The sequence below is a fragment of the Hydractinia symbiolongicarpus genome, chromosome 9, assembly GCF_029227915.1.
Source record: "Hydractinia symbiolongicarpus strain clone_291-10 chromosome 9, HSymV2.1, whole genome shotgun sequence".
NCBI classification, from domain to species: Eukaryota; Metazoa; Cnidaria; class Hydrozoa; order Anthoathecata; family Hydractiniidae; genus Hydractinia; species Hydractinia symbiolongicarpus.
The window spans coordinates 24975368-24995546 of record NC_079883.1 but is presented as its reverse complement, the minus strand read 5'-3'; the positions used below and the strand labels follow the sequence as shown (position 1 = coordinate 24995546).

At 35.7% G+C, this 20179-nt stretch overlaps 2 protein-coding genes across 3 annotated transcripts; one reads left to right on the top strand and one right to left on the bottom strand.

Annotated features, from left to right (window-relative positions):
* Window positions 1–3080: 3080 nt before the first annotated feature.
* On the bottom strand, window positions 3081–6615 carry LOC130656647 (uncharacterized). Of its 2 annotated transcripts, XM_057459550.1 has the most exons (3): window positions 6475–6603; window positions 4793–5049; window positions 3081–3637 (listed from the first exon to the last, which is right to left on the bottom strand). In XM_057459550.1, the coding sequence occupies exons 2-3, from the start codon at window positions 5040–5042 to the stop codon at window positions 3165–3167; spliced, it is 723 nt and encodes a 240-aa protein (XP_057315533.1). In that variant the 5' UTR covers window positions 5043–5049; window positions 6475–6603; the 3' UTR covers window positions 3081–3164. The 2 variants fall into 2 exon arrangements, with proteins under 2 accessions (XP_057315533.1, XP_057315534.1); XM_057459551.1 differs by lacking the exon at window positions 4793–5049 and having other exon boundaries at window positions 6475–6615.
* Window positions 6616–7180: 565 nt separating this feature from the next.
* On the top strand, window positions 7181–18503 carry LOC130656646 (uncharacterized). The gene is made up of 7 exons (XM_057459549.1): window positions 7181–7301; window positions 7408–7578; window positions 7650–7764; window positions 7839–7923; window positions 8241–8572; window positions 8655–8780; window positions 17311–18503. Exons 1-7 carry the CDS (start codon window positions 7287–7289, stop codon window positions 17490–17492), a joined length of 1026 nt encoding a protein of 341 aa, XP_057315532.1. The 5' UTR covers window positions 7181–7286; the 3' UTR covers window positions 17493–18503.
* Window positions 18504–20179: the final 1676 nt, after the last annotated feature.

Genomic DNA, 20179 nt, shown 5'->3' with positions numbered 1-20179 from the left:
GAAATACAAAATATATTTATCTAAAGTATGTGGTCCACTAATAAATATACACCTTGTCATTTATTCTAAAACGTAAGTTATAAAAATCCAGCTCAATTATTATTACAGACCAGATTAAGTCTGAGAATTTTTTAAATTCATGGAAGAGAAGTGTTTCACACTTTGGAGGGGAAATGTTTTGAACAGAAGAGAAGATTTTGCAGGAAAGGAGAGAAGCGTTTTGACTAAGTACAGAAATGTTTTGACTAAGAAGAGAAGTGTTTTTATTAAGAAGAGAAATGAACCATGGGGGCCATCGCATAAAAAAGCTGTTTCATGCTGAGTCGAACTTGCAAAATATTAACTGGGCTTGGCTTGGTACAGCCTATAAAACCAACATCTTAACTGTTATGCCTTCGCATTATAAAATCAAATACCGAACCGGGTTGTATGTAGTACCGGGTTGTATGCAGTAAAACTGCTTTTTTAGATAGCTACCATCTTCTCAGTCTGTGTAAGATTTAGTACGGCTTAGCTTAGCTCAGCACTTAGTGCTTATATTTTTTGATTCAGCATGGCGCAGTTGGTCTAATAGATCCAAGCCAACTAACAATTCACGTAGTGTAAACGTGTTGATTTGTAATTACAGGTTCAAGAACAAAACACGGAACAGAACAGAACCAGACAACAATCTCTGATGAAGAAAAAATTAAAAAATTAAAGTTATTTTTTTGGGTAAGAATTAAAAAGTCTATGAAAACAAGGGAGTAACTAAAATCCGGGACAGAATATGTATGAACTTTTCAATTCTCCCCTTTCCTCCAACTTCAAGATTGGATGTTGAAGGCCAATCTAAAAACCAATCGCTGTATTGACTTCAACACTGAGTGTGAGGGGCAGGCGGGGTTAAAATTTAATACTTGTCCATTAATTTACGTCTAAAGTAGCAAAATAACCAATTTAAAATAAACGATCGAATTTCTTACGGTTCCTGACTAATACTACAAATATTCTGAAAACAGTAATAAAACGTTTTTTCAATTGTAAGAAGTGAAAACTTTCTCGAGTGTCAATATAATTAAATAATCGTTTGTGATAATATTATTACGCCATGTTGATATATTTTAACACAAAAGAAAAATCACAAGACACTGGTACAGAAATTATCATTGCATAATTTTAAATGTTTACCATTGTGAAAAAGTACATTCATTAAAAAAAAAATTAAAATCTGCGAATACTCAAGAAAAAAAGGGAGGAAAAAACTTGTTCAAAATGGAGGTTATTACAGAAAAATTAGTACAATATTACATGTCTACCGATGATGCAGTCATATTGTGTGGGAATAACTTTAAAATTCCTTTAAAATTAGGCATAATAAACGCGTTTGTACCTGTAATGAAGAAATGTCTTGAAGCTCCTCTTACACCTTCGGGAAATCCCACAGAAGAAATAAAAATGATTAAAATACTCGACTTCGACGAAGAAACCGTTCAAGTGTTTGTCAACATTCTTCAAGATAGAATGGAAGCATTTATAAAGAATTTAAAATGGAACACACTTGTAAAATTACTTAAATTTAGTCATTTTTACCAAGCTGAGGTTGTCGTGAAGAAGTGCTATTTATATGGTACTGAGTTAATATGTGGTCGAACACGCCATACAGGGCTAAGAATAAGAGTTGATGCTATTCCTAATTACGAAGAAGCGATTGTACTTATGACTCTATATGGCTTTCATGATTGGTGCGAAAAGGTAGCCGAGATAGTCAATGACGATGAGCGTATTAGGTACAGTGAACAATGGAAGTTATTATTCCGAAAACATCCTGATGTTATGGTGGTAGTGACGAATAGAATGCTGCAGCAGAAAAATTGATAGATGATTTTCCTTTCAATTATTGGTTCACAGACACCATGCTATCGTTTCAGGAAAATCATGTTTTTATTTGTTATTTTTTCTTTTTTAAACAAAACAATAAAAGACGGCAGTCACTGGTTTCCGTGCCTTCCACCACAATATTTTGCCATGTTTGATTTTTAGAGGGATAGGTATTATCTATATTGTATCTAACTAATATCTATTTTTCTGCATGAAAACTAAACAAGACAAAACTAATAAGACAAAAAGATAATTGTTTTCTTGTCTGCCATGTAATTACCGCCTAAGTTGTCTGTAACATTAGCGTACCAAAGATTATATAAAAAAAGTAATTGTTCCTTTTCTGTGTTACACGAAAGCGACAAAATCATCGCCATACACATCAGGGTACTGATCACAAAAGATTGACAAGACAATTCAATTGCGCCTGGAATCGTGAAATTCATGTTAAGGACAGAATGATCCATGTCAAGCAAATATTGGACAAAATACCTCAACCGAAAATTGGGCACAGAAAGAGCTAATACAGTAAAAGCACCCGCGTTGGCAATACCATATATTTTACAATAACAAACAACCGCCATTCTTGCATTTCATTCATTTACTTGTTTACCATCTATAACGAATGTGAGTGTGAAGCAGTAGCAGGTTTGACAATCGCCTTTTTGAAATACAAATGACCATAAAGAACAAGTCCCAACAAGACAGTGGATAAGACGAAGAAAGGAGAAAGAAACGTATGTCAACTTCCTTCAGGAATTATTCATTGGGGATACAAGGACATATAGGAAGAATGTGAGAATGAGCAACGGATCATTTAATGGAATTCTTGGTTTCACTTTAATAAGATGAGTAAAGCTCAACAATCGCGACTCCTAAGTGTAATTACTGCTAGAGATCATCACGTTATTCACAGATGATTCATCGACTTCCGCAAACTTTTTTGGGGAAACGTAAAATAATATGTAGTGTCCAGAGTTCTAATTACACCAGAAGAAAATTAGTGTACATCGTTTCTAAACAGGAAAAATAAGTGTCAGGAATTAATTTTAGCGAAATTCGCGAAGAACAGGTTTTTCAAGTAATTTTTTGTGGGAACTAAATTCGGAAAATTGACAAAACCTTGCGAAATTAGCGAAAGTTAATTTCCGCAAAAATTAATCATCTTAAGGTAGCAGAACCACCAGACATTTTAGACAACGTACAAATGAACATCTAAGAAGGCACAAAATCTTTTTTATTTAGAAACATAAATACAAGGAAATGAGAACTGCTTAAAATACGCTAATTAAAAACCTAATTTTCTATATACTAATTGTCCCCTTTGCAAGGGCTATGATTCTTAAAAGATCATTTTCAGAGTAGTAAGCCAACTTTATTTTATGACCATCTCCATAGTCAAAACTATTATTAAGTATTTTGCCAATACCATGACTCATAAAGGGAGGGTCTTCCGCTGCAATCACTATGTTTGATTGTACGTTTATCGCATGTGTTGCAAATACTGCATGTATAAACTTTATTACACCTTTCCCTCTGTGAGGTTTGGTAACCATTGCCCTCTGCACCTCGACAGTGTTTCTGCGTGCAATAAGTGACTTTTCTGCACTGCTTAAGTTATATCCTTCAACATCCAGAGAAATGTTTTTCTTTCGGTATACTAAACGTGCGCATGCCATTAATTGTCCTCCAACAAAAGCACCACACCAAATACTGTTGTTTTCAAAACGATCTGTGATGTATCTTTGTCCATCATTGCTCATGTTGTACTGGAAACCTGTTTTTAAATTAAATATGCAGTAACATAAGATATGTAGGAAGTGTGATGCAACATTAAAATACAAAATCACCCACGGACTTCGTTTCTTAACCTTATTTATGCCAAACATTATTTTGTTTAGCATTTTAGGCTTTACACAATAAAGGCAGCGGGTGAATAAATTTCTAAAATATTTTTTTTTAAACTCTTATAATCGTTGATCAAAACCGCACGATGTTATACAGTCGGCGTTTGTTATCTCGATCTTTCCGTATCTCGACCAATTTTCATTGGTCCCTTCAGCATTTCAACCTCCCGTAGGCTAAAACACGTCCAATATCTCGACAACGCGTTATCTCAAACTTTCCTTATCTCGACCTATTTTTACGGTCCCTTGAGTACATTTTATCACGTTATCTTGAACTTTTCTGTAATTTTTCGAATTTTATCACACAAAAAAATTTCATCAGAAAATTCGAACGTTTGAATTTCCTTAAACTTTCTCAAAATCAAGATTTCTGCTAAAAAGCAGTGACATTTGAATTTTTTCAAATGATTAAATACATATAGCATGAGAATAGTAATAATTGATTCTTCTGATTAATTGTCCTGATCAGTTTTAAAAATTTAAATAATTTATCTAGTATGTGCATGATATTGTAAATTTTCCTTATCTCGACCTTTTTCACGATAGACGCTCCTTATCTCGTCTATCCAATATCTGGAACTTTCGTTATCTCGACCTTTTTTACCAGTCCCGTGGAAGGTCGAGATAACGAGCCAATTAACATTTCAGACATAACTTTTTCGGCGACATCAACGGGAAATGAATATGTTCACTTTGCCTGTCACGGACTGACACACTTTGCCTTTTAGTATACTATTCGATAAAGCCCGTGGAAAATTCCACTTAGGCAAAAGGACAATTGAAAAGATCCGTCATATAAATTTTAATAGCGTCAACAAATTTTTCAGTATATTGAACACTGCCCTTAACCAAAAAAATAATCTAAAATTGTCAAAAAAATATGTTTGCAAGGTGTAATTCCTAATTCACCGAGAATGTTCTTAAAATCTTAAACAAAATATTTTCGACGAACGCCTAAGGAGTTATAAGGATTTAAAATTATTATACAAGTAAGATTATTTTTCACAAACATGGAAAACAAGTACCTGTTGGATTATGTGCTTGCCATTTCCAATTCAATTCCTGAAACATATTAAAAACTAGTTTCTGCGCTTTAATGATTGAATTTGCATTTGACAGAATTTTAACCACGCAGTTACCGTATGCGGTTGGTTGATTATTAAATTTCACATGTTGCCAATATCTGTCTTGATCAAACTTTGCTTCGTCCGTAAATCTCTTCACTACTAGCCGGTAAATGCTTTTACTATTGAATATGTTTTGTCTATGAAACATTATGATCCTATGAAACAGATTTTTATGGAGTTATAGGTGGGACAATATTTGTGTATGGTTTTCGTCGCGTCGAAATACTTTTCGTCGTGTGGTATCTTTCTTCGTTGCGTGGTTCTGTGACTCATAGTAGTTTTCGTCGTGTTGGATCTTTCTTCGTGGTGTGGTTTTCTTTGCAGCGTAATGGTTTCCGTCGTGTCGTATTACTCATGTTGGTGTGATCTCATGTTTTGTCGTGTCGTATGTCACGTCATGGCGAAATAGTTATGTTGTTTTTTACACTGAATTACCAGTTCGTGAAGCTTTTACACAATATATTTCACTTTCTTTCTAGAGTGGCTTTGGTTTTTCTACTGGGTAGAGCTAGCTGTTATTTTTGTCATCTTCTTTAATAAAAGATACATTCTTAGCTATAGATTTAGAAAGCTATATATATTTACCATGCTACACTGTATAATCTATTATCTATTTTGTAGTTTAAATGGATTTTAATAAAAATATCAAAAATCAAGTAAACTAACAACATAAACATAAATATTACATAAAACTCTTACACAACACATAATATTTCTTCGTAACCACAAATGTAAAACTAACTTGAAAATAGAATATAATTTTTAGCACTAAACTTAAGGTTTTGTTTATTTTACTGCACTTTATTCATGTAACTTGGATTTCTTGTAAGTGCTACACAAATTTAGTAGTTCGTGTTAAAAAACAAAAATTTTTCGCTACGAAGTAAAATATGCCACGAAGTGAATAACGCTGCGAAGTGGAAGACGCCGCAAAGTAAAAAAAAACAAAAACGCCGCGACCAACACAAATACGACTCGACAAAACGTGAAACCACCCCACAAAGAAAGAGCCGATGCGACAAAAACAACCCCACAAAGAAAGATACGACGCGACAAAAACCACACCACGAAGAAAGATACGACACGACGAAAAGCATTTGCGACGCGACGAAAACCATACACGAATATTGTCCCATATATAACTCCATAGATTTTTGTGGTTAATTTAATGCCATCTTTTATGATTCTCGTCTCTAGAGCTCTCTGCGATTAAAACCTTGGTAGGTTTTTCTCAAAAAGATTTGGGGTCGAGAATTATGTTGTATAAAAAGATTGCCATTATTACAAGATTAGTCGATAAAGCCCGTGGAAAAATCCACTTAAACATGATAACAGTAAAAAATAACCGTTATTTAAATTGTGATTGTGATATGAGGACCTGTCAAGAGAGAAAATATTTTTGTAGAAATTTGTTTACTTGTTGCCTCTATTGTGTAGAGCTTGAATAGCTAATTAAAATAATGTATGGAATTATTTGTTTTGGACAAACGCCTAAGGAGATATAAGGGTTTAAAAATTTTTGTTGACGTCAGCAGAAACTAACAAATACGCAAAAACATTATTTTAAGAAATTTCTATACCTGTTGCCTTCATCGTACAGATCTTGAAACGCTGATCAAGAAAATGTATAGGATTATGTACTTTTGACAAACGGTTACAGAGATATTAAAGCTTACGGCGTTCTTCAAAACAACTTTATTCCAGCCAATTCATAACATGTTTAGAATATAGAAAAACATTATTATTAAGCATAATTTGCATCATTACTCACATTATGTGCTTAAGTTTTTTTTCTGTTTACATCACCTTCGCTGCTCGTGGCCGCCATTGCTGGATGAACTTCAGTATCGGATATATAACCCAGCTCTGACGTCATTAGGTATCACTATAGAAGTAACCCCCCGTCGGAGTATATCTTGCGCGCTTATGATTTGTTGTATCAAAACAAATCTTGTTAGTTTCGAATAACAAAATGTCGTACTGTGCATTTCCAAAATGTAATAATAATAAAAAGAAAAATGAAAAAAAGAATTCTTTTTTTCATTTACCCACGGACAAGAATACGCGAGCGATATGGATAAGAATATTGAAATCCAAGAGAAAAGATGCTATACCAAAAGATCCTATCGTTTGTTATGAACATTTCGCTGAAGAATGTTTCGATCAACGTGTGGAACTCAAGCGAAAGTAAATGCCACCAGGTTAGTTAGGTAGTTGGTAAGCTTATTGATATTTTTTACAAAAAAATACAATTGAGTTAATATTGATCGGAATATGCTCTTCTAGGAGAGAAGAGAATGAAGCAACGGAAACTAGTTCCCGGATCAGTTCCAAGTATCTTCAAGTGCATAAGTGAGCCTGCCAAAGTCGTAGAAAGACGGGCGCAGCTAAGATGAATAGACGCAGGGTAAATATGTCTGAGGGTTCTAGTGTGGAAAGTTAATAAGTACACCCTGGATATACTCCATTAAAAACTTATGAAAAATAATTTTATTCTTTTATAATACTTGTAGTTAGTTGAAGAAGTGGAATGTTCAACTTCCAGTGTCACGGAAGAAGAATTGTCGGAACCCCTTGAACTAGTTCCAGTTGTGGAAGATCAACTGACACGAACAGTAGCAACGCAGACCGACTTTACTGTTTTGAAAAAAAATAAGTCTGTGTATGCATGTTTGAAACAAAAGGTTCGTTATTCACTTTATTAACTTCCAGCGTTTTGTAAGTAGCCATACTGAAATAGATACATTTTTATTAGCGGAAACACATGAAAGTACAAGTGGATTGTGGACCAAAAAGTTGCTATTCTTGCAGTAAAATGTCTACATTGGTAATTTCGTCAACTGAAGAATACGACGATACCAGCGATAGCGGTAAGATTTAACGCTATATAAGTTTATATGTATTTATAACATCGTACGTTACATTTGCTTTGTGGACACTTTAGGTTCAGAGAACGATGGCGAGTATGATATATCAGACGCAGAAGACGATATTGATGAAGATGAAGAGCTGTCCGTAGATAAGCATCTGTAAGTGAAATCTACTGTATGGAAATGCTCATTGTAATAATGTAAACTAAATGGTTTTCGTATCCGTATCCGTATATATATAGATGTCCGTATAGTAAGTCATATTCTTGTGTTGAAAAGTATGGGAAGTATTTATATCGCTACTAACTATTTCAGTTTAGTAAATTCAGAGGATCTTGTAGGCTTGACAAGCACCCCGTTACCCGCGACACATATCCCCGTGACTATGGAAGCGACAACACATTACGTATTCTTTTCTGTTTCTAAAATATTTTCACTGTTTCCAATGAGTGCACGCTCTTATATCTTCTAACAAGGTTGGACGATACTATGAATTCAAGCTACAATGACGAGTGGTTGGAGAAGGAAGCTAAGCGTATGCAAGCCAATGATCCAGATTATGCTCCTACAGAAGAACTTAGCCCCCTGAAATTAGTTGTTCCAACACGTTGCCCATTGGATCAACAAGTTTATCTTGTATTTGAAGACAACCTGGAGAAGCTTTTTAAATATTGTATGGAATGTGGCAGTCCGGTCTCTATTATTGACAAAAAGTCGTTTCAGGGAACGAAAGTGACATTTTTCATGACTTGTTTATCCGGATGCGAAACGAGATGGGATTCTCAACCAAAGTGTAGCGGTACAAGAGGTATGCATAAAGATATATTCTGAAATGTTAAAATGTGCGTTTCACTGTTCACTGTTATATATACGCGTCCTAATTTTAATAGGTGTTGGAAATTTATTGATAACGGCTGCTGGAGAGATGTCTGGAATTTCATACTCAAAACTGAAAAGATTTGCATACCTACTAAACATGCCATTCATCAAAAAAACAACTTATTTCAGACTTCGAGGTACTGTTAGTTGCTACTGCTTAGTGGTATATGAATTCTTTATTGATTATTCACCACAGCAGAGATAGGAAAATGCCGATGTTAGTGCAATCATGTCAAATAAGCGGGCATACCCGTTAAATCAACGTAAAAAGGTCCATAAAATCCCTTAGCACTTTACCATTTTACGTCAGAAGAATAGATCATACCCGTTAAATCAACGATAGAAGAGTCCCCCAATCCCCGCCGTGTCCCCCTGGGCCCCCCACCCCCCATTACAGTGATAGGATTCAACTGTGTCTATAATGGCCTCTAGCGTACGTGGTAATACCATCAATGATAATAAAACATAAATAACAACACGCAAGCAGTTTTTTTTATCTTGTAAAACAATCTGTCAATCAAACGCTTATAAAAATAGGATTTTACATACCAGAAAGTTGTTTACATAAGAAAAAGTCAAAACGAAAGTAGCCGTTGCTAAGGATATTTGGTATGTAAGGAATGCATTGTTCTCTATTGTTATTCCGGTTTGATTGACATTTAATTGACGCCATTATTTATCTAAACAAATACCATATGAAATAACCTGTTGTCATAGCAATCACAAGAGCGATCTTCTCATCTTCAGGTGCAGTAATGTGTTTATCAGTAGTACTAGTAGTAATAGTACTATGGATAGGAATATGTCTATCGGGGGTCTTTTTATCGGTAATAGGACTGGATGTCCTATCAGGAATCTTTTTATGTGATTCAGCTGTTTTTTCAATAACATTAACCTTTCGATTAATCCCAATGGTCAGATCTTCACCCGATATCAAAATCTTGTTGTTGTAACCTACCACCCCTGTTTTAAGTTTGAGATTCATGTCACTAGGTAACATATAAATACCTTGTCCAACTGAATAATCAACCTTACTTGAAGCGTAGTTTAACGTATCCTGATAACGTTTAATGTCCTCCTGAATATCAACTCTACGGTTAACAATGTCCTCAAGGTTGTTCATAAAAACTCTTTGAGCCGTCAAAGCGCTTGAATCATTACCCAAGATAGAAGAACGGGATGAGGCTTGCGAACTAAGACCAAGATAAGCATACGCCCTAACACTGCTTGAAATCTTTGCAAGACCTGTTTTTGTAAAGCCATTAGATTTTTCCACAATCCATCGTGTCATGGAGCCATTCGTGAAATAACTCAAGCCCGGAGTTGGATAGTTTTTACGTCTTTTTTGATATGAGCTGAAAAAGTATTGACCTCTGTATTTCATAGGATTAGAATCGACGTCATATTCACCACATATTTTTAGAAATTCTACGTTTGAATAAGGATTGTCATATTGATTAAAAATATCTTCAAAAGGTAGAGGTGTCTGCAAGCGCTTAATGATTCGTCTAATGTGATAATGGATATGAAAACGATATACCGATCTGATCATAGATCTACCTTCTTTCAGGTGTTCGGAACTGCCTCCACAAGCACTTGAAGCACACCAAGTGGCAAAATTGAGTTGGGTTTGCCATAATTTAAACGGTTGTTCATTCCAAATTTTCATACGTTGTTCGTTTTGATTCAGTTCGTAATTAGTAAAAATATTAGGAAAGACAGCAGGAAAAGAGCCATTTTCGGAGACAATAATGGTCTGTTTGTATAGATCCTTCCCATCCAATATCTGAAGGTCCCGTCCTCCATTTGGCTTATAGGCCGCATTTGGGTTGTATTTGAAAATGCTATCCATTCTTTTTGATTTAAATAATTTCACTCTCTAATATAAGAATGTATATCACAATAAATGACGTAAATAGTGAAAAGACAATCTATTTGTATCACAACATATACAACGAGACTGGCACAAAAGAAGTTGCGATCATAGAGACGTTTTCGGACAATGTTACATATGAAATCACAGCTCCACTAAAAGTGACCATTGGAAAAGAAGAAAAGTTGCTACCGAAAGGAAAATACACCGGTAGGGAGCTGAACGCATCTTTAGCGGGTGATGTCACATCCACACCATTAATCAAAGACCCTCGAGTAATCAAAACAAATAAGCTAACCAACATAACAGAACTACATTTCAATCTGAATGAATTGGATAATACATTAAATCTTAAAAATGGTAGATATAGCGATAACCTGCTAACATATCATATATCTGAGTATGGTGATGTTACACATATTGAGCCCAAAAACCCGCAATATAAGAAACTAAAGGATGGTTACCTTCAATCACTTACTTTGAAAGTAAATGATCAAAATGGAGATCTGGTAAAAGATCTGGGAACAACAGTTGTCCTTCACATAAGAGAGATGGCAGACAATATTTTTGAATAAAAGGTCATAGGTCTAATGAAGTATACGGTAACTGAGATAAAAGTAAAAATAAAATAAAAGTAATAACATGGAATACGGAAAAAGGTTAAATCCTGAACGTTTTCTTAGAACTGCTCATGGTGTAAAAGGATCACACCAAAAAGTAATTGTGACACACAATCCTAGTGAGATTAATCAAAACCAGTTACTTTTGATTAGGTTTCCTAATTTAGGTAGCGATGATGTTATTGTTCCAGGGACTTCAAAAATAAGTTTCGACGTTGAACTCGAGTCAAAAACCGACACGAAAAGAACATTAGTCTCTAATATTGGAAGAGCTATTGTTAAAAAGTTAGCAATCAAGTTTGAGGGTACCGAGATTTTGAGCATTGATGACTTTGATCTTTTAGGATGCTACAGAGATTTATGGCTAACCAAGTATGAAAAGAGAAATGCAATCAGACAAGGCATCATATCCAATGATGGGTGTACGGAAAACTGTATGAAATTGAGGGTAAGCGCTTCGGATAAAGACGCATCTGATGTCTCAGACAAAGCCATTGCTGATGCATACAAAAACAAGTTCACCATACCACTAGATTTTGAAATGTTAGATAGCACGATCCCATATTATCAAGCTGGATTAGGTAATAGGTTATGTTATGAGATCACATTCAATAATTACGACAGGGTTGTATTATCAACTCCGGCCAAACCTTCCGGTTCTGCCACGACACCGGCACCGGATGCTAAATACAAAATAACTAACATATCTCTCGAATATGAAATTGTGACACACCCAACCTTAGCCAGATTCATTTCAAATGAATATGAAAACATGGCTTTACTATACGACAGGTTTTTGAGACATAGACAAATTAGAGTGGATAAGTCGGACACAACGTGGAATTGGTCATTCAATACACCTTGTAAATCTTTGAAGGGTATATTGGTTTTGTTTGAAGACGAACAAGCCTACAAACGAGATACCGGTAAGTTTTACAATCCGAAAATTAAAAAGGTATCCGCCATAGTTGAGGATAAGCCTAACCAACTTTTTGCTCAAGGGATGCAGCCGTTTGAACATTACAATGAAATTTGTAAGTATTTTGTCGAGGGTAAACCAAAGGATGGCAATGCCGGCGAAACCAAAAAACATCTGCAATTACATGATGTAAAAGTCTCCGATTACTTGACGAACAAATATGCTCTATGGTTAGCTCTATGGTTACTCCCTGCATGGGACCGGTCGACGGATTGAAAATGCAAGTGAGGGGATCACCCTACAAATTGAAAAGACCGCCGAAACCGCAGGATCCTTAAACGCCTATATATATCTAATCATGGACGCTCAACTAAACATTCAAAACGGTGAAATTATTGATGTACTTTATTAAGATAGAATGGCGAAAAACGCACTTTACATGAAAGAGCCCCACACGGCATTATTCGTTGGTCCCACGGGATGCGGAAAATCCAAACGTGTTGTAAAATTATTAGAGAATGAATACTTTGATCACTTCGATTTCATCGTGATTATATGCCCAACATTAAGATGGAATAAGACATATAGGGACCGAAAATGGTTTTGGAACGACGAATATGTGATTCTAATTGAGCCGGGAGGTATCTTATATCAATGGATTCGAAAGATGACGGATTTCTGTGCCGGATACAAAACCTTGTTCCTGATCGACGATATCATCGCAGATAAGAAACTAGACAAAAGAGACAGCCATTGCTAGAGTTGGCCATTAGCGGACGACATCGAAACCACACTATGTGGCTACTCACACAATCATACACCGCTATACCAAAAAATTTACGAAGGCAAGCTAAAATGTTATATGCGTGGTATCCAAAAGACAGACAAGATCTCGCAACTATTCATGAAGAGAATGATGTCATTGAATCACGATCAGAGATCCAGACGGTTAAGGAAAGGCTAAAAGATGGTAAATACACACATTTAGTCATGAGAATGGAACATCCAAGAACTTACGTGATTTGCTAGATTGGACGTTTTTTGTTACAAGACTCTTGTAACAAAAGTATAAGAAGAATCTAACAGATCTATAGGACTCCTATAGACTCCTATAGATTTCTTGAATCTCCTATAGGTTTCTTGAAATCTCCTATAGATTTCTTGGAATCTCCTATAAGACTCTCCTATAAGACTCCTATAAGACTCCTATAAGACTACTATAGGACCACAACAAAATGATAGAATATATCAATTTCATAATACTAGTAGTACTACTAGTAGTACTTAGTTTTTGCTATTTTTGTGTTAAAAAATACCTATCGCTATTGAAAATGGCTGAAACGGCAATTGATAACTTAATTGCTCCTCCGGGTCCTCCATCCGAGAATGGTAAGAGGCAAAAATTGCTGGAGTGTGTGTTAACCGGAAATAGCAAGCTATACCTGGGTAAAATGTATACGGACGATCAAATTCAAAAGCTCAAAGATGATGAGGTGAAGAAACTATTTAGTATATATGAAGCTAAACTATCAGGTCAAATGGCAAAGTCCTTGGGACAATCAATCATTCACATGTATTCCATGGGGGCCTGTACAGTCTTGGGAATAAATTCTCAAAATGCATTGAGCAATGACCTGGAAAATGACCTTTTCCTAAATTCCGCCCTTCAAAGGTTCACATGTGACTTATATTATAAATTAGGCTCACTGTTAGCACCACTCAGAGTTGGTCTCATTACGGGTAGGCATTATATCGCCGGAAGAAATTTAAACGCAAATAATAATAATACTAGTAGTAGTAATACAACAGATAATAAAGATGTCAGAGGAACAGACTCCAATTCGGGTGACAACGAACCCTAAAAAGGTTGAAGCGGGTAAGAGGTTGGCGGAATACAACCGTAAACAGAGGGAAGAATATAAAGCGGTCATGGCACAGCAGACGTCTCAGACACAGCAGAAGCCTCAGACACCCCCGATGTCTCAGACACAGCCAGAAGACAATGCCGGAGAGGCAGAACCTACCATCGTCCCAAATGAAAAGCCTATGAACTACGCTATAGGGGGAATAATAGCCATCGGTTTGGTTGGTGCTTATTTTGTGTATAAACAGAAAGACAATGTACTATTTTCTATAACCGGGCCGAAGGGTACCCCACCACAAAAATCCAAAACACCTGTGAGAATAAGTAAACTTGAAATGGAATAAAGGGATAATATCGCGATATAATAATCTCACAGTATAGAAATAACATGGACAAGAAAAGTATCGTCAACGATTTATATCAGGCATCGGTCGTCTGCGTTTTCGTTGTCGGCTATTCGATGTTAGGAAAAAAGGTGTTAAAAATGTCACCACCATCAATTCAAAAGTTTGACTTGGAAGATACCGGAAAGCTAGTCGCCATCGTCGCCGCTAGTGAAATGTCAAGGGAATACTTAATTAAGCAAAAGATTATACCTGAAACTATCAATATCTAAACATGGCTTCAATTGCAATGATGTTGGGAGGGGCCCTAGCCAATGCTTTGGCTTTTTAAGGTTATTAAAAGACAGAATTGATAAGGAAAGAAAGCGTCATGATCTGGCCATAGAACAATTACAAAAAGCCCAGGTTTTGTGGCAACGTAAAAGACAAGACAGAATAGACTTTATCAATAAGCAGCTCAGACTTGAAAAGAAGGCCGAAGGAAAATTCATAGAGCTAAACGATGCAATGCGTGAATATAAAAAAGTGTTTAGGGATAAACTTGAAGGACTGGATGTCCTACCGCGGGAACCTGTATTGAGTGACTTTTATACACCGAGTCAGGATCAACATGAAAGGGAATTGGCCTATATCGCGCTAAGTATGATCGGTGTCGGTGGTGCTGTGTGGTATTTCGAAAGATAGTACTATCAGTACTCCTAGTACTCTATGTTACATGATGCGTGTAACATATAATCTATACAAGGATCTAACGCTTTGTCACGAGATAGGTGTATATCGGACCTCCGATTCCAACTATCAAAGCCCACAAATTTTGACTCAACCAACCAACCGCTTCTTTCGCTCGATTGAGTATCCACGATACGATTGATCCTATTATACCAGGTAGAGCCGCAGCGGCCGTCCCCGCAAACCTTCCCAAGAAAGATCCCAATGCATTCAACTTGTTTTTTATCCAGGACCGGAGGTCCTTTGCACCGCCCTTTTTCATGATTTTGTGCGTTACCGGTGGATGACCCCCCACCCCCAGGTGACAAAGCTTCTACGAGAAGGCCGATAACCATACCAAATGCCGTTAGTACGCTGACAACAGTGATACCCTGCTCACGGAATAGGGTTCGTATCTTTTCAGACAGTGTGGTATCTTTGTCAAGTATTTTGGTAATCGTCTCCTTGATGCTTTTTATTTGACTGTTAAGTTTACCTTTGAGAATATCGATAATCTCTTGCCGACCTTTCAACTCATTTTGCAAACCTTTCAACCTTTCTTTCGCTTCATTTTGTTGTTCCTCGGTCATATTTGGTGTGTTTTCCATCTCTTCCAACTTGTTTTTTTCTCTGTCAATATGCTGTTCGAGCTGAACCTTTTTTGCAACTTCATCCTGAAGACTTCCTCGTATGTTTCTCAATGATCTATCCAATCCTAGCAATTCACGCATAGGATATTCAAATAGATCACCGGTCTGGGTTGCTTCATGGTCTACAGATTGTTTGACCAATGAAATTAAATCTTCCGTACTGTTCACCACATCCCCAGATATAGCTTCTAATTCTACATCACTTGCTGTTGTTATTTTTGATGACGAGGGTAGTTCTTCTTGTATTTTTTTTTTTAGCTTAGCAGCCTGTCGGAGTGTAATCTTACCTTTTGGTATGTCAAAGCCTAAATTACGCAGCCTTCTCTTGCCTAATATATCTGATATAGTACCGGTGGCCTTTGGTCTTCCATTGTTTGTCAAAGGTTCGTTTTTACCTCTGTAGTATAATTCACCATCCTTAATTTCAAAAAGGTCTGTATGTAGCACCTCAGGTTTTGACAGGGATCCTTCAGATAATCTATCATACAACACATCAACCATTTCCCGCAAAACTCTGGTACGTTGAGTGGAACCTCCTCCGAATGATGTTTCTTCCTCACCTGGTGTATGTACTCGCGTACGGTCCCCGGTGGGTATGAGTGGAAAAGTTTCATCGGTACCTTCATCCGGTCTCCCATGATCTCCAAAAGGGTCAATGTCAATGTCCGCCATTTTTTATTATTTAGAGGATAGTTTTTTCTAAGATAATAACTAAAATGTCCGAGCTTAATATTCATCCAACTCACGATTATTCGAGTGATCAAGACAAGCTAGTTAATTCTCAACTTGAAGATTTGATAAAATTACGAAATAAATTCGACAGCAGGTTGTATAAATACAACAAAGCACTAGATCGATTAGCGATTGCACTCGGCATCTCGGAAAACTTGGTCGTTACCACCGGTATTGGTACGATAGTCCGGAGCGCTACCATTATTAGAATTCCCATTTATATGGTATTTTCCGTTATAGGACCATCCAGCTCTGTTTCCCGTGAAATTATCTCGGAATATATTAATAAATAGTCATTGCCCGTGGAAAAATCCACGGGTTCGCCCGTCCTTTATATTTACCCGTCGCAACAAAGTGGATAAAAGTATATCGCATTTGATATTCGTGTTTCCGTAACATCATTTTCTATCTCAGCGGGGGGTCCGCGCAGAGACAGACAGACGGAATACGGCTATTATAATAGAGATATAGAAAGAAACTCAACAAAGTTGAGAAATTATACGATACTACAGTATCGTGTATTGATGAGATTAGAAACTCTTCCTATTTCTGCGCACCGAATGATAATATTAGCAACATGGAATTTCAAACTTTGTGTGGTATATACTACGAAGCTCTTGAAAAGATAAGTAAAATAGATGGAGAGTGAAACATTCTCAAAAGAATCATGAAAGGCGTTTTTTATTATTTAGAGGATAGTTTTTCTTTGTAATAAACTAATATAGGTACCATACTAGTTAACCCATGTCTTTCTTTGTGAACTGGTTGGTGTATCGGTCAATCTTGTGGCATTTAAAACAGTTTTTTTTACGTGACAACTTTTTTCTGTCCATAAGTCAACGAGCGCAACAAAAGCTTTAATTGCCAACATGAACAAAAACTTTGCAAGAGATACCACAACTTATGGAATTTCTTAGGTCTTATCCTCTGTCTGATTTCGTGTTTGATATTTTTTAGATCAAGTTACATTTTCGTGGTTTCAATTCAATGTCAAATTGAAGCAGAGATATTACAAAAGCAAATCATTCACAGAACCTGACAAACATTTGTGTAAGATACCTCTGAAAGGTGGTACGTTGAGATTACGTGGTTTGAAATCCTCATACGTTGGACTACGTACACTATTAGCATCTAAATAAACAATAACAACGACAACAATAAACAAAAGTAATAACAACAACAATAGCAACAAAATTATAAATTCAAAAACACTTTTTAACACCAGGACTTCGTTGAATAGCAGAAATCACTACAAATAAGCATCAATTTGAATTTTATCAAATTATTTATTATGTTACGCAAAACCAAATTTCTACACTAAGTAAATTATCTTCAGGATGGTGCAGGTCATTCGGTGTTAGAAAAACCAACAATAATAAATATTACAGAGACAAGGAAAACTTACTGCATTATTCTGAAGTAATTTGCAATTTAGAAATGTCCATAATTTTCTTTTTATTCTTCATTATTTGTGTTACTTTAATAAAAATAAAGTAGCTCATATTATCTTTATTATTTTTATTTGGAAAAGTGTTTTTTAGTTCTAATTAGAAGCTGAGGCAAAACGTAACAGAAGTATGCTGTTATATTGGTAATGTAGATAAGTCTAAGATAAAGAAACGTAATTACATTAAAAAAGACTCTACTGCAGAAATACTATAAGCAAAAAGTTTGGCACTTGTAAAGTATTTCTTATTTAACAGTTTTTTTACCATCAAGCACAGAAGAAAAATGCTTGGTGAGCTTATTTTTTATCGACATTTTCGTTTAGTAAGCAATTAAAGATTGTCTGTACCCCAAATGTAAACTCTCCTGTATATTTGGCATGTTGTTGTAATGTAAAATTTTATAACGGCAAATCAATGAAAAGACAAAATAAAAAAAGATCTAGCACAATTGTGGTGCAAGGAATTGCTGTTTTCTGGCAAGAGTAATTGTTTCGCATGCAGAATCACTATTCCAGCAAAAACAAACAATTGCTATAAAAAACTGCATTCACATATTTTCAACACATGTTCATTCATTCTTCCAAGTTACTCAAAGTTTTTACACATATGATGCCCCATTAATGTAGGGACAACTTCAAAACATTCAGAGTAACTAAAAAGATTCTCCAGTACCGTAATGCTTCGAATAAACGCCCCCTTCTATCAAACGCCCCCTTGACTAGACGCCCCTCCTTTTCAGTCATTCTTTAAATAAACGCTCCCTCTAATAGATGCCCCGTCGAATAGACGCCCCTCCCTTATAAGGGGCGTATATTCGAGGCGATAGTAAAAGTATACTTACTTACATACTTTTTTCCTAAATCTTAGGTTTAAGGTTGAAAATTTAGTTTTTCCCTTTTGAAGTTCATTCTCTAAAACATGATATTTTTTATTTTCTGTTGTGAAGATATATATAATAGATATCCTTAAAAAGTGCAAGAGAGATGAAGTGTAAAAAAATTAATAAACGCCCCCTCTTTTGAACGAATAGACGCCCCCCAAAAATGTCAAAAAATTTAATAAACGCCCCGAGCGTTTATTCAAATTTATTACGGTAGGTACCAAAAATTTACTGCAGAGACAAAAGTACAATTCTCCTTTAACTAAGGGACTAAATTTTCCCTATTGCGCCAGACCCAACAATAACTTTTGTGATACATGAGTTGTTTTCTCTGTCCTGCATGTCATTTCTTATGTTTTATTAATATTAAAAATAGTTACCCAAGGTAGCCTCTACAGTTCCTACTTGTCTTCAATGAGAATCCAATATGGGGTTCTATTGTATTTAAAGCCCTTATTCCAGCCACAAAAAGATATTAGTCCTATTCCCATGCTGGACGTTAAATGTGAAAGGATCGATTCACACTTTTATAACCTCTGGCATGACTCAGCCAGTGTTTGAACCCACAATATTCCACAATGGAAGTGACTGCTATGGAACTGTTTGGTCAGCATTGATCACATTAAATTTCATCATCCAAGTGTTGCTTACTTTTAATTTATTCACTAATTTATTCACTAATTTATTCACTAATTTATTCACTAATTTATTCACTAATTTATTCACTAATTTATTCACTAATTTATTCACTAATTTATTCACTAATTTATTCACTAATTATTACTTAAGGATGATACACCTAGTTAACTCGTTCATAGTGATATGGGTTGATACAAACGTTTTCACACTTTAAATCAAACGCATACCAACAACATGAAGCATTTTGACTCGTCTTTATGTAAGTCTAGACACCTCTAGATTCTAAGAAAATTATAGAAACTAGTCGTTAGCACGTGAAAAAATCCACGGGTTCGCCTGTCGCATCTAAGCTACCATTTTGCGTGACAGACAGACGGACGGACGGACAGACGTATACGGGCATTATAATATAGATGATTTGTTAAGGTGCATATTCTAGCTACTTAATAAAGGAATGAATTTTAAAGCAGTTTCATACCATGTTTGGATACCTATTTGCAAAGAATCAGCTGAATCCTACAGCAAAATAAAGCAAAACCCGTCTGTTTATATGAAGGAAGATAACTAAAATGACCTTTTGGTTGTGCTCCATAGATTCCCACCCGTTTTGCTACATAATAGAGAGGAGATATTTGGCAATTGTGTCAGTGCCACTTCAAAAACCGCCACTACAATAACAATCAATTCAATAACGATCATTTCAATTGCAGCTTGCTATTGTTTAAAGGTTGAGTAATAGCAAACCAGATTTTTTAGGTATCTAGTGTATTAATTCTGTTTAGGTTTCAAAAACTTGTCTGAAAAACATGTAAAAAAGATTGAGTTGCAACTGACATTGCATGTCTCTTAAACCAACATC

Bases quoted from the DNA above. Each gene is read 5' to 3' on its own strand.
- LOC130656647 (XM_057459550.1), bottom strand. From the start codon at position 5,042: ATGTTTCATAGACAAAACATATTCAATAGTAAAAGCATTTACCGGCTA. The intron at 3,638-4,792 runs GTACTTGTTTTC...ATTTAAAAACAG, and splicing joins GCAAGCACATAATCCAACAG to GTTTCCAGTACAACATGAGC.
- LOC130656646 (XM_057459549.1), top strand. The intron at 7,765-7,838 runs GTAAGATTTAAC...TGGACACTTTAG, and splicing joins CGACGATACCAGCGATAGCG to GTTCAGAGAACGATGGCGAG. The intron at 7,924-8,240 runs GTAAGTGAAATC...TCTTCTAACAAG, and splicing joins CTGTCCGTAGATAAGCATCT to GTTGGACGATACTATGAATT.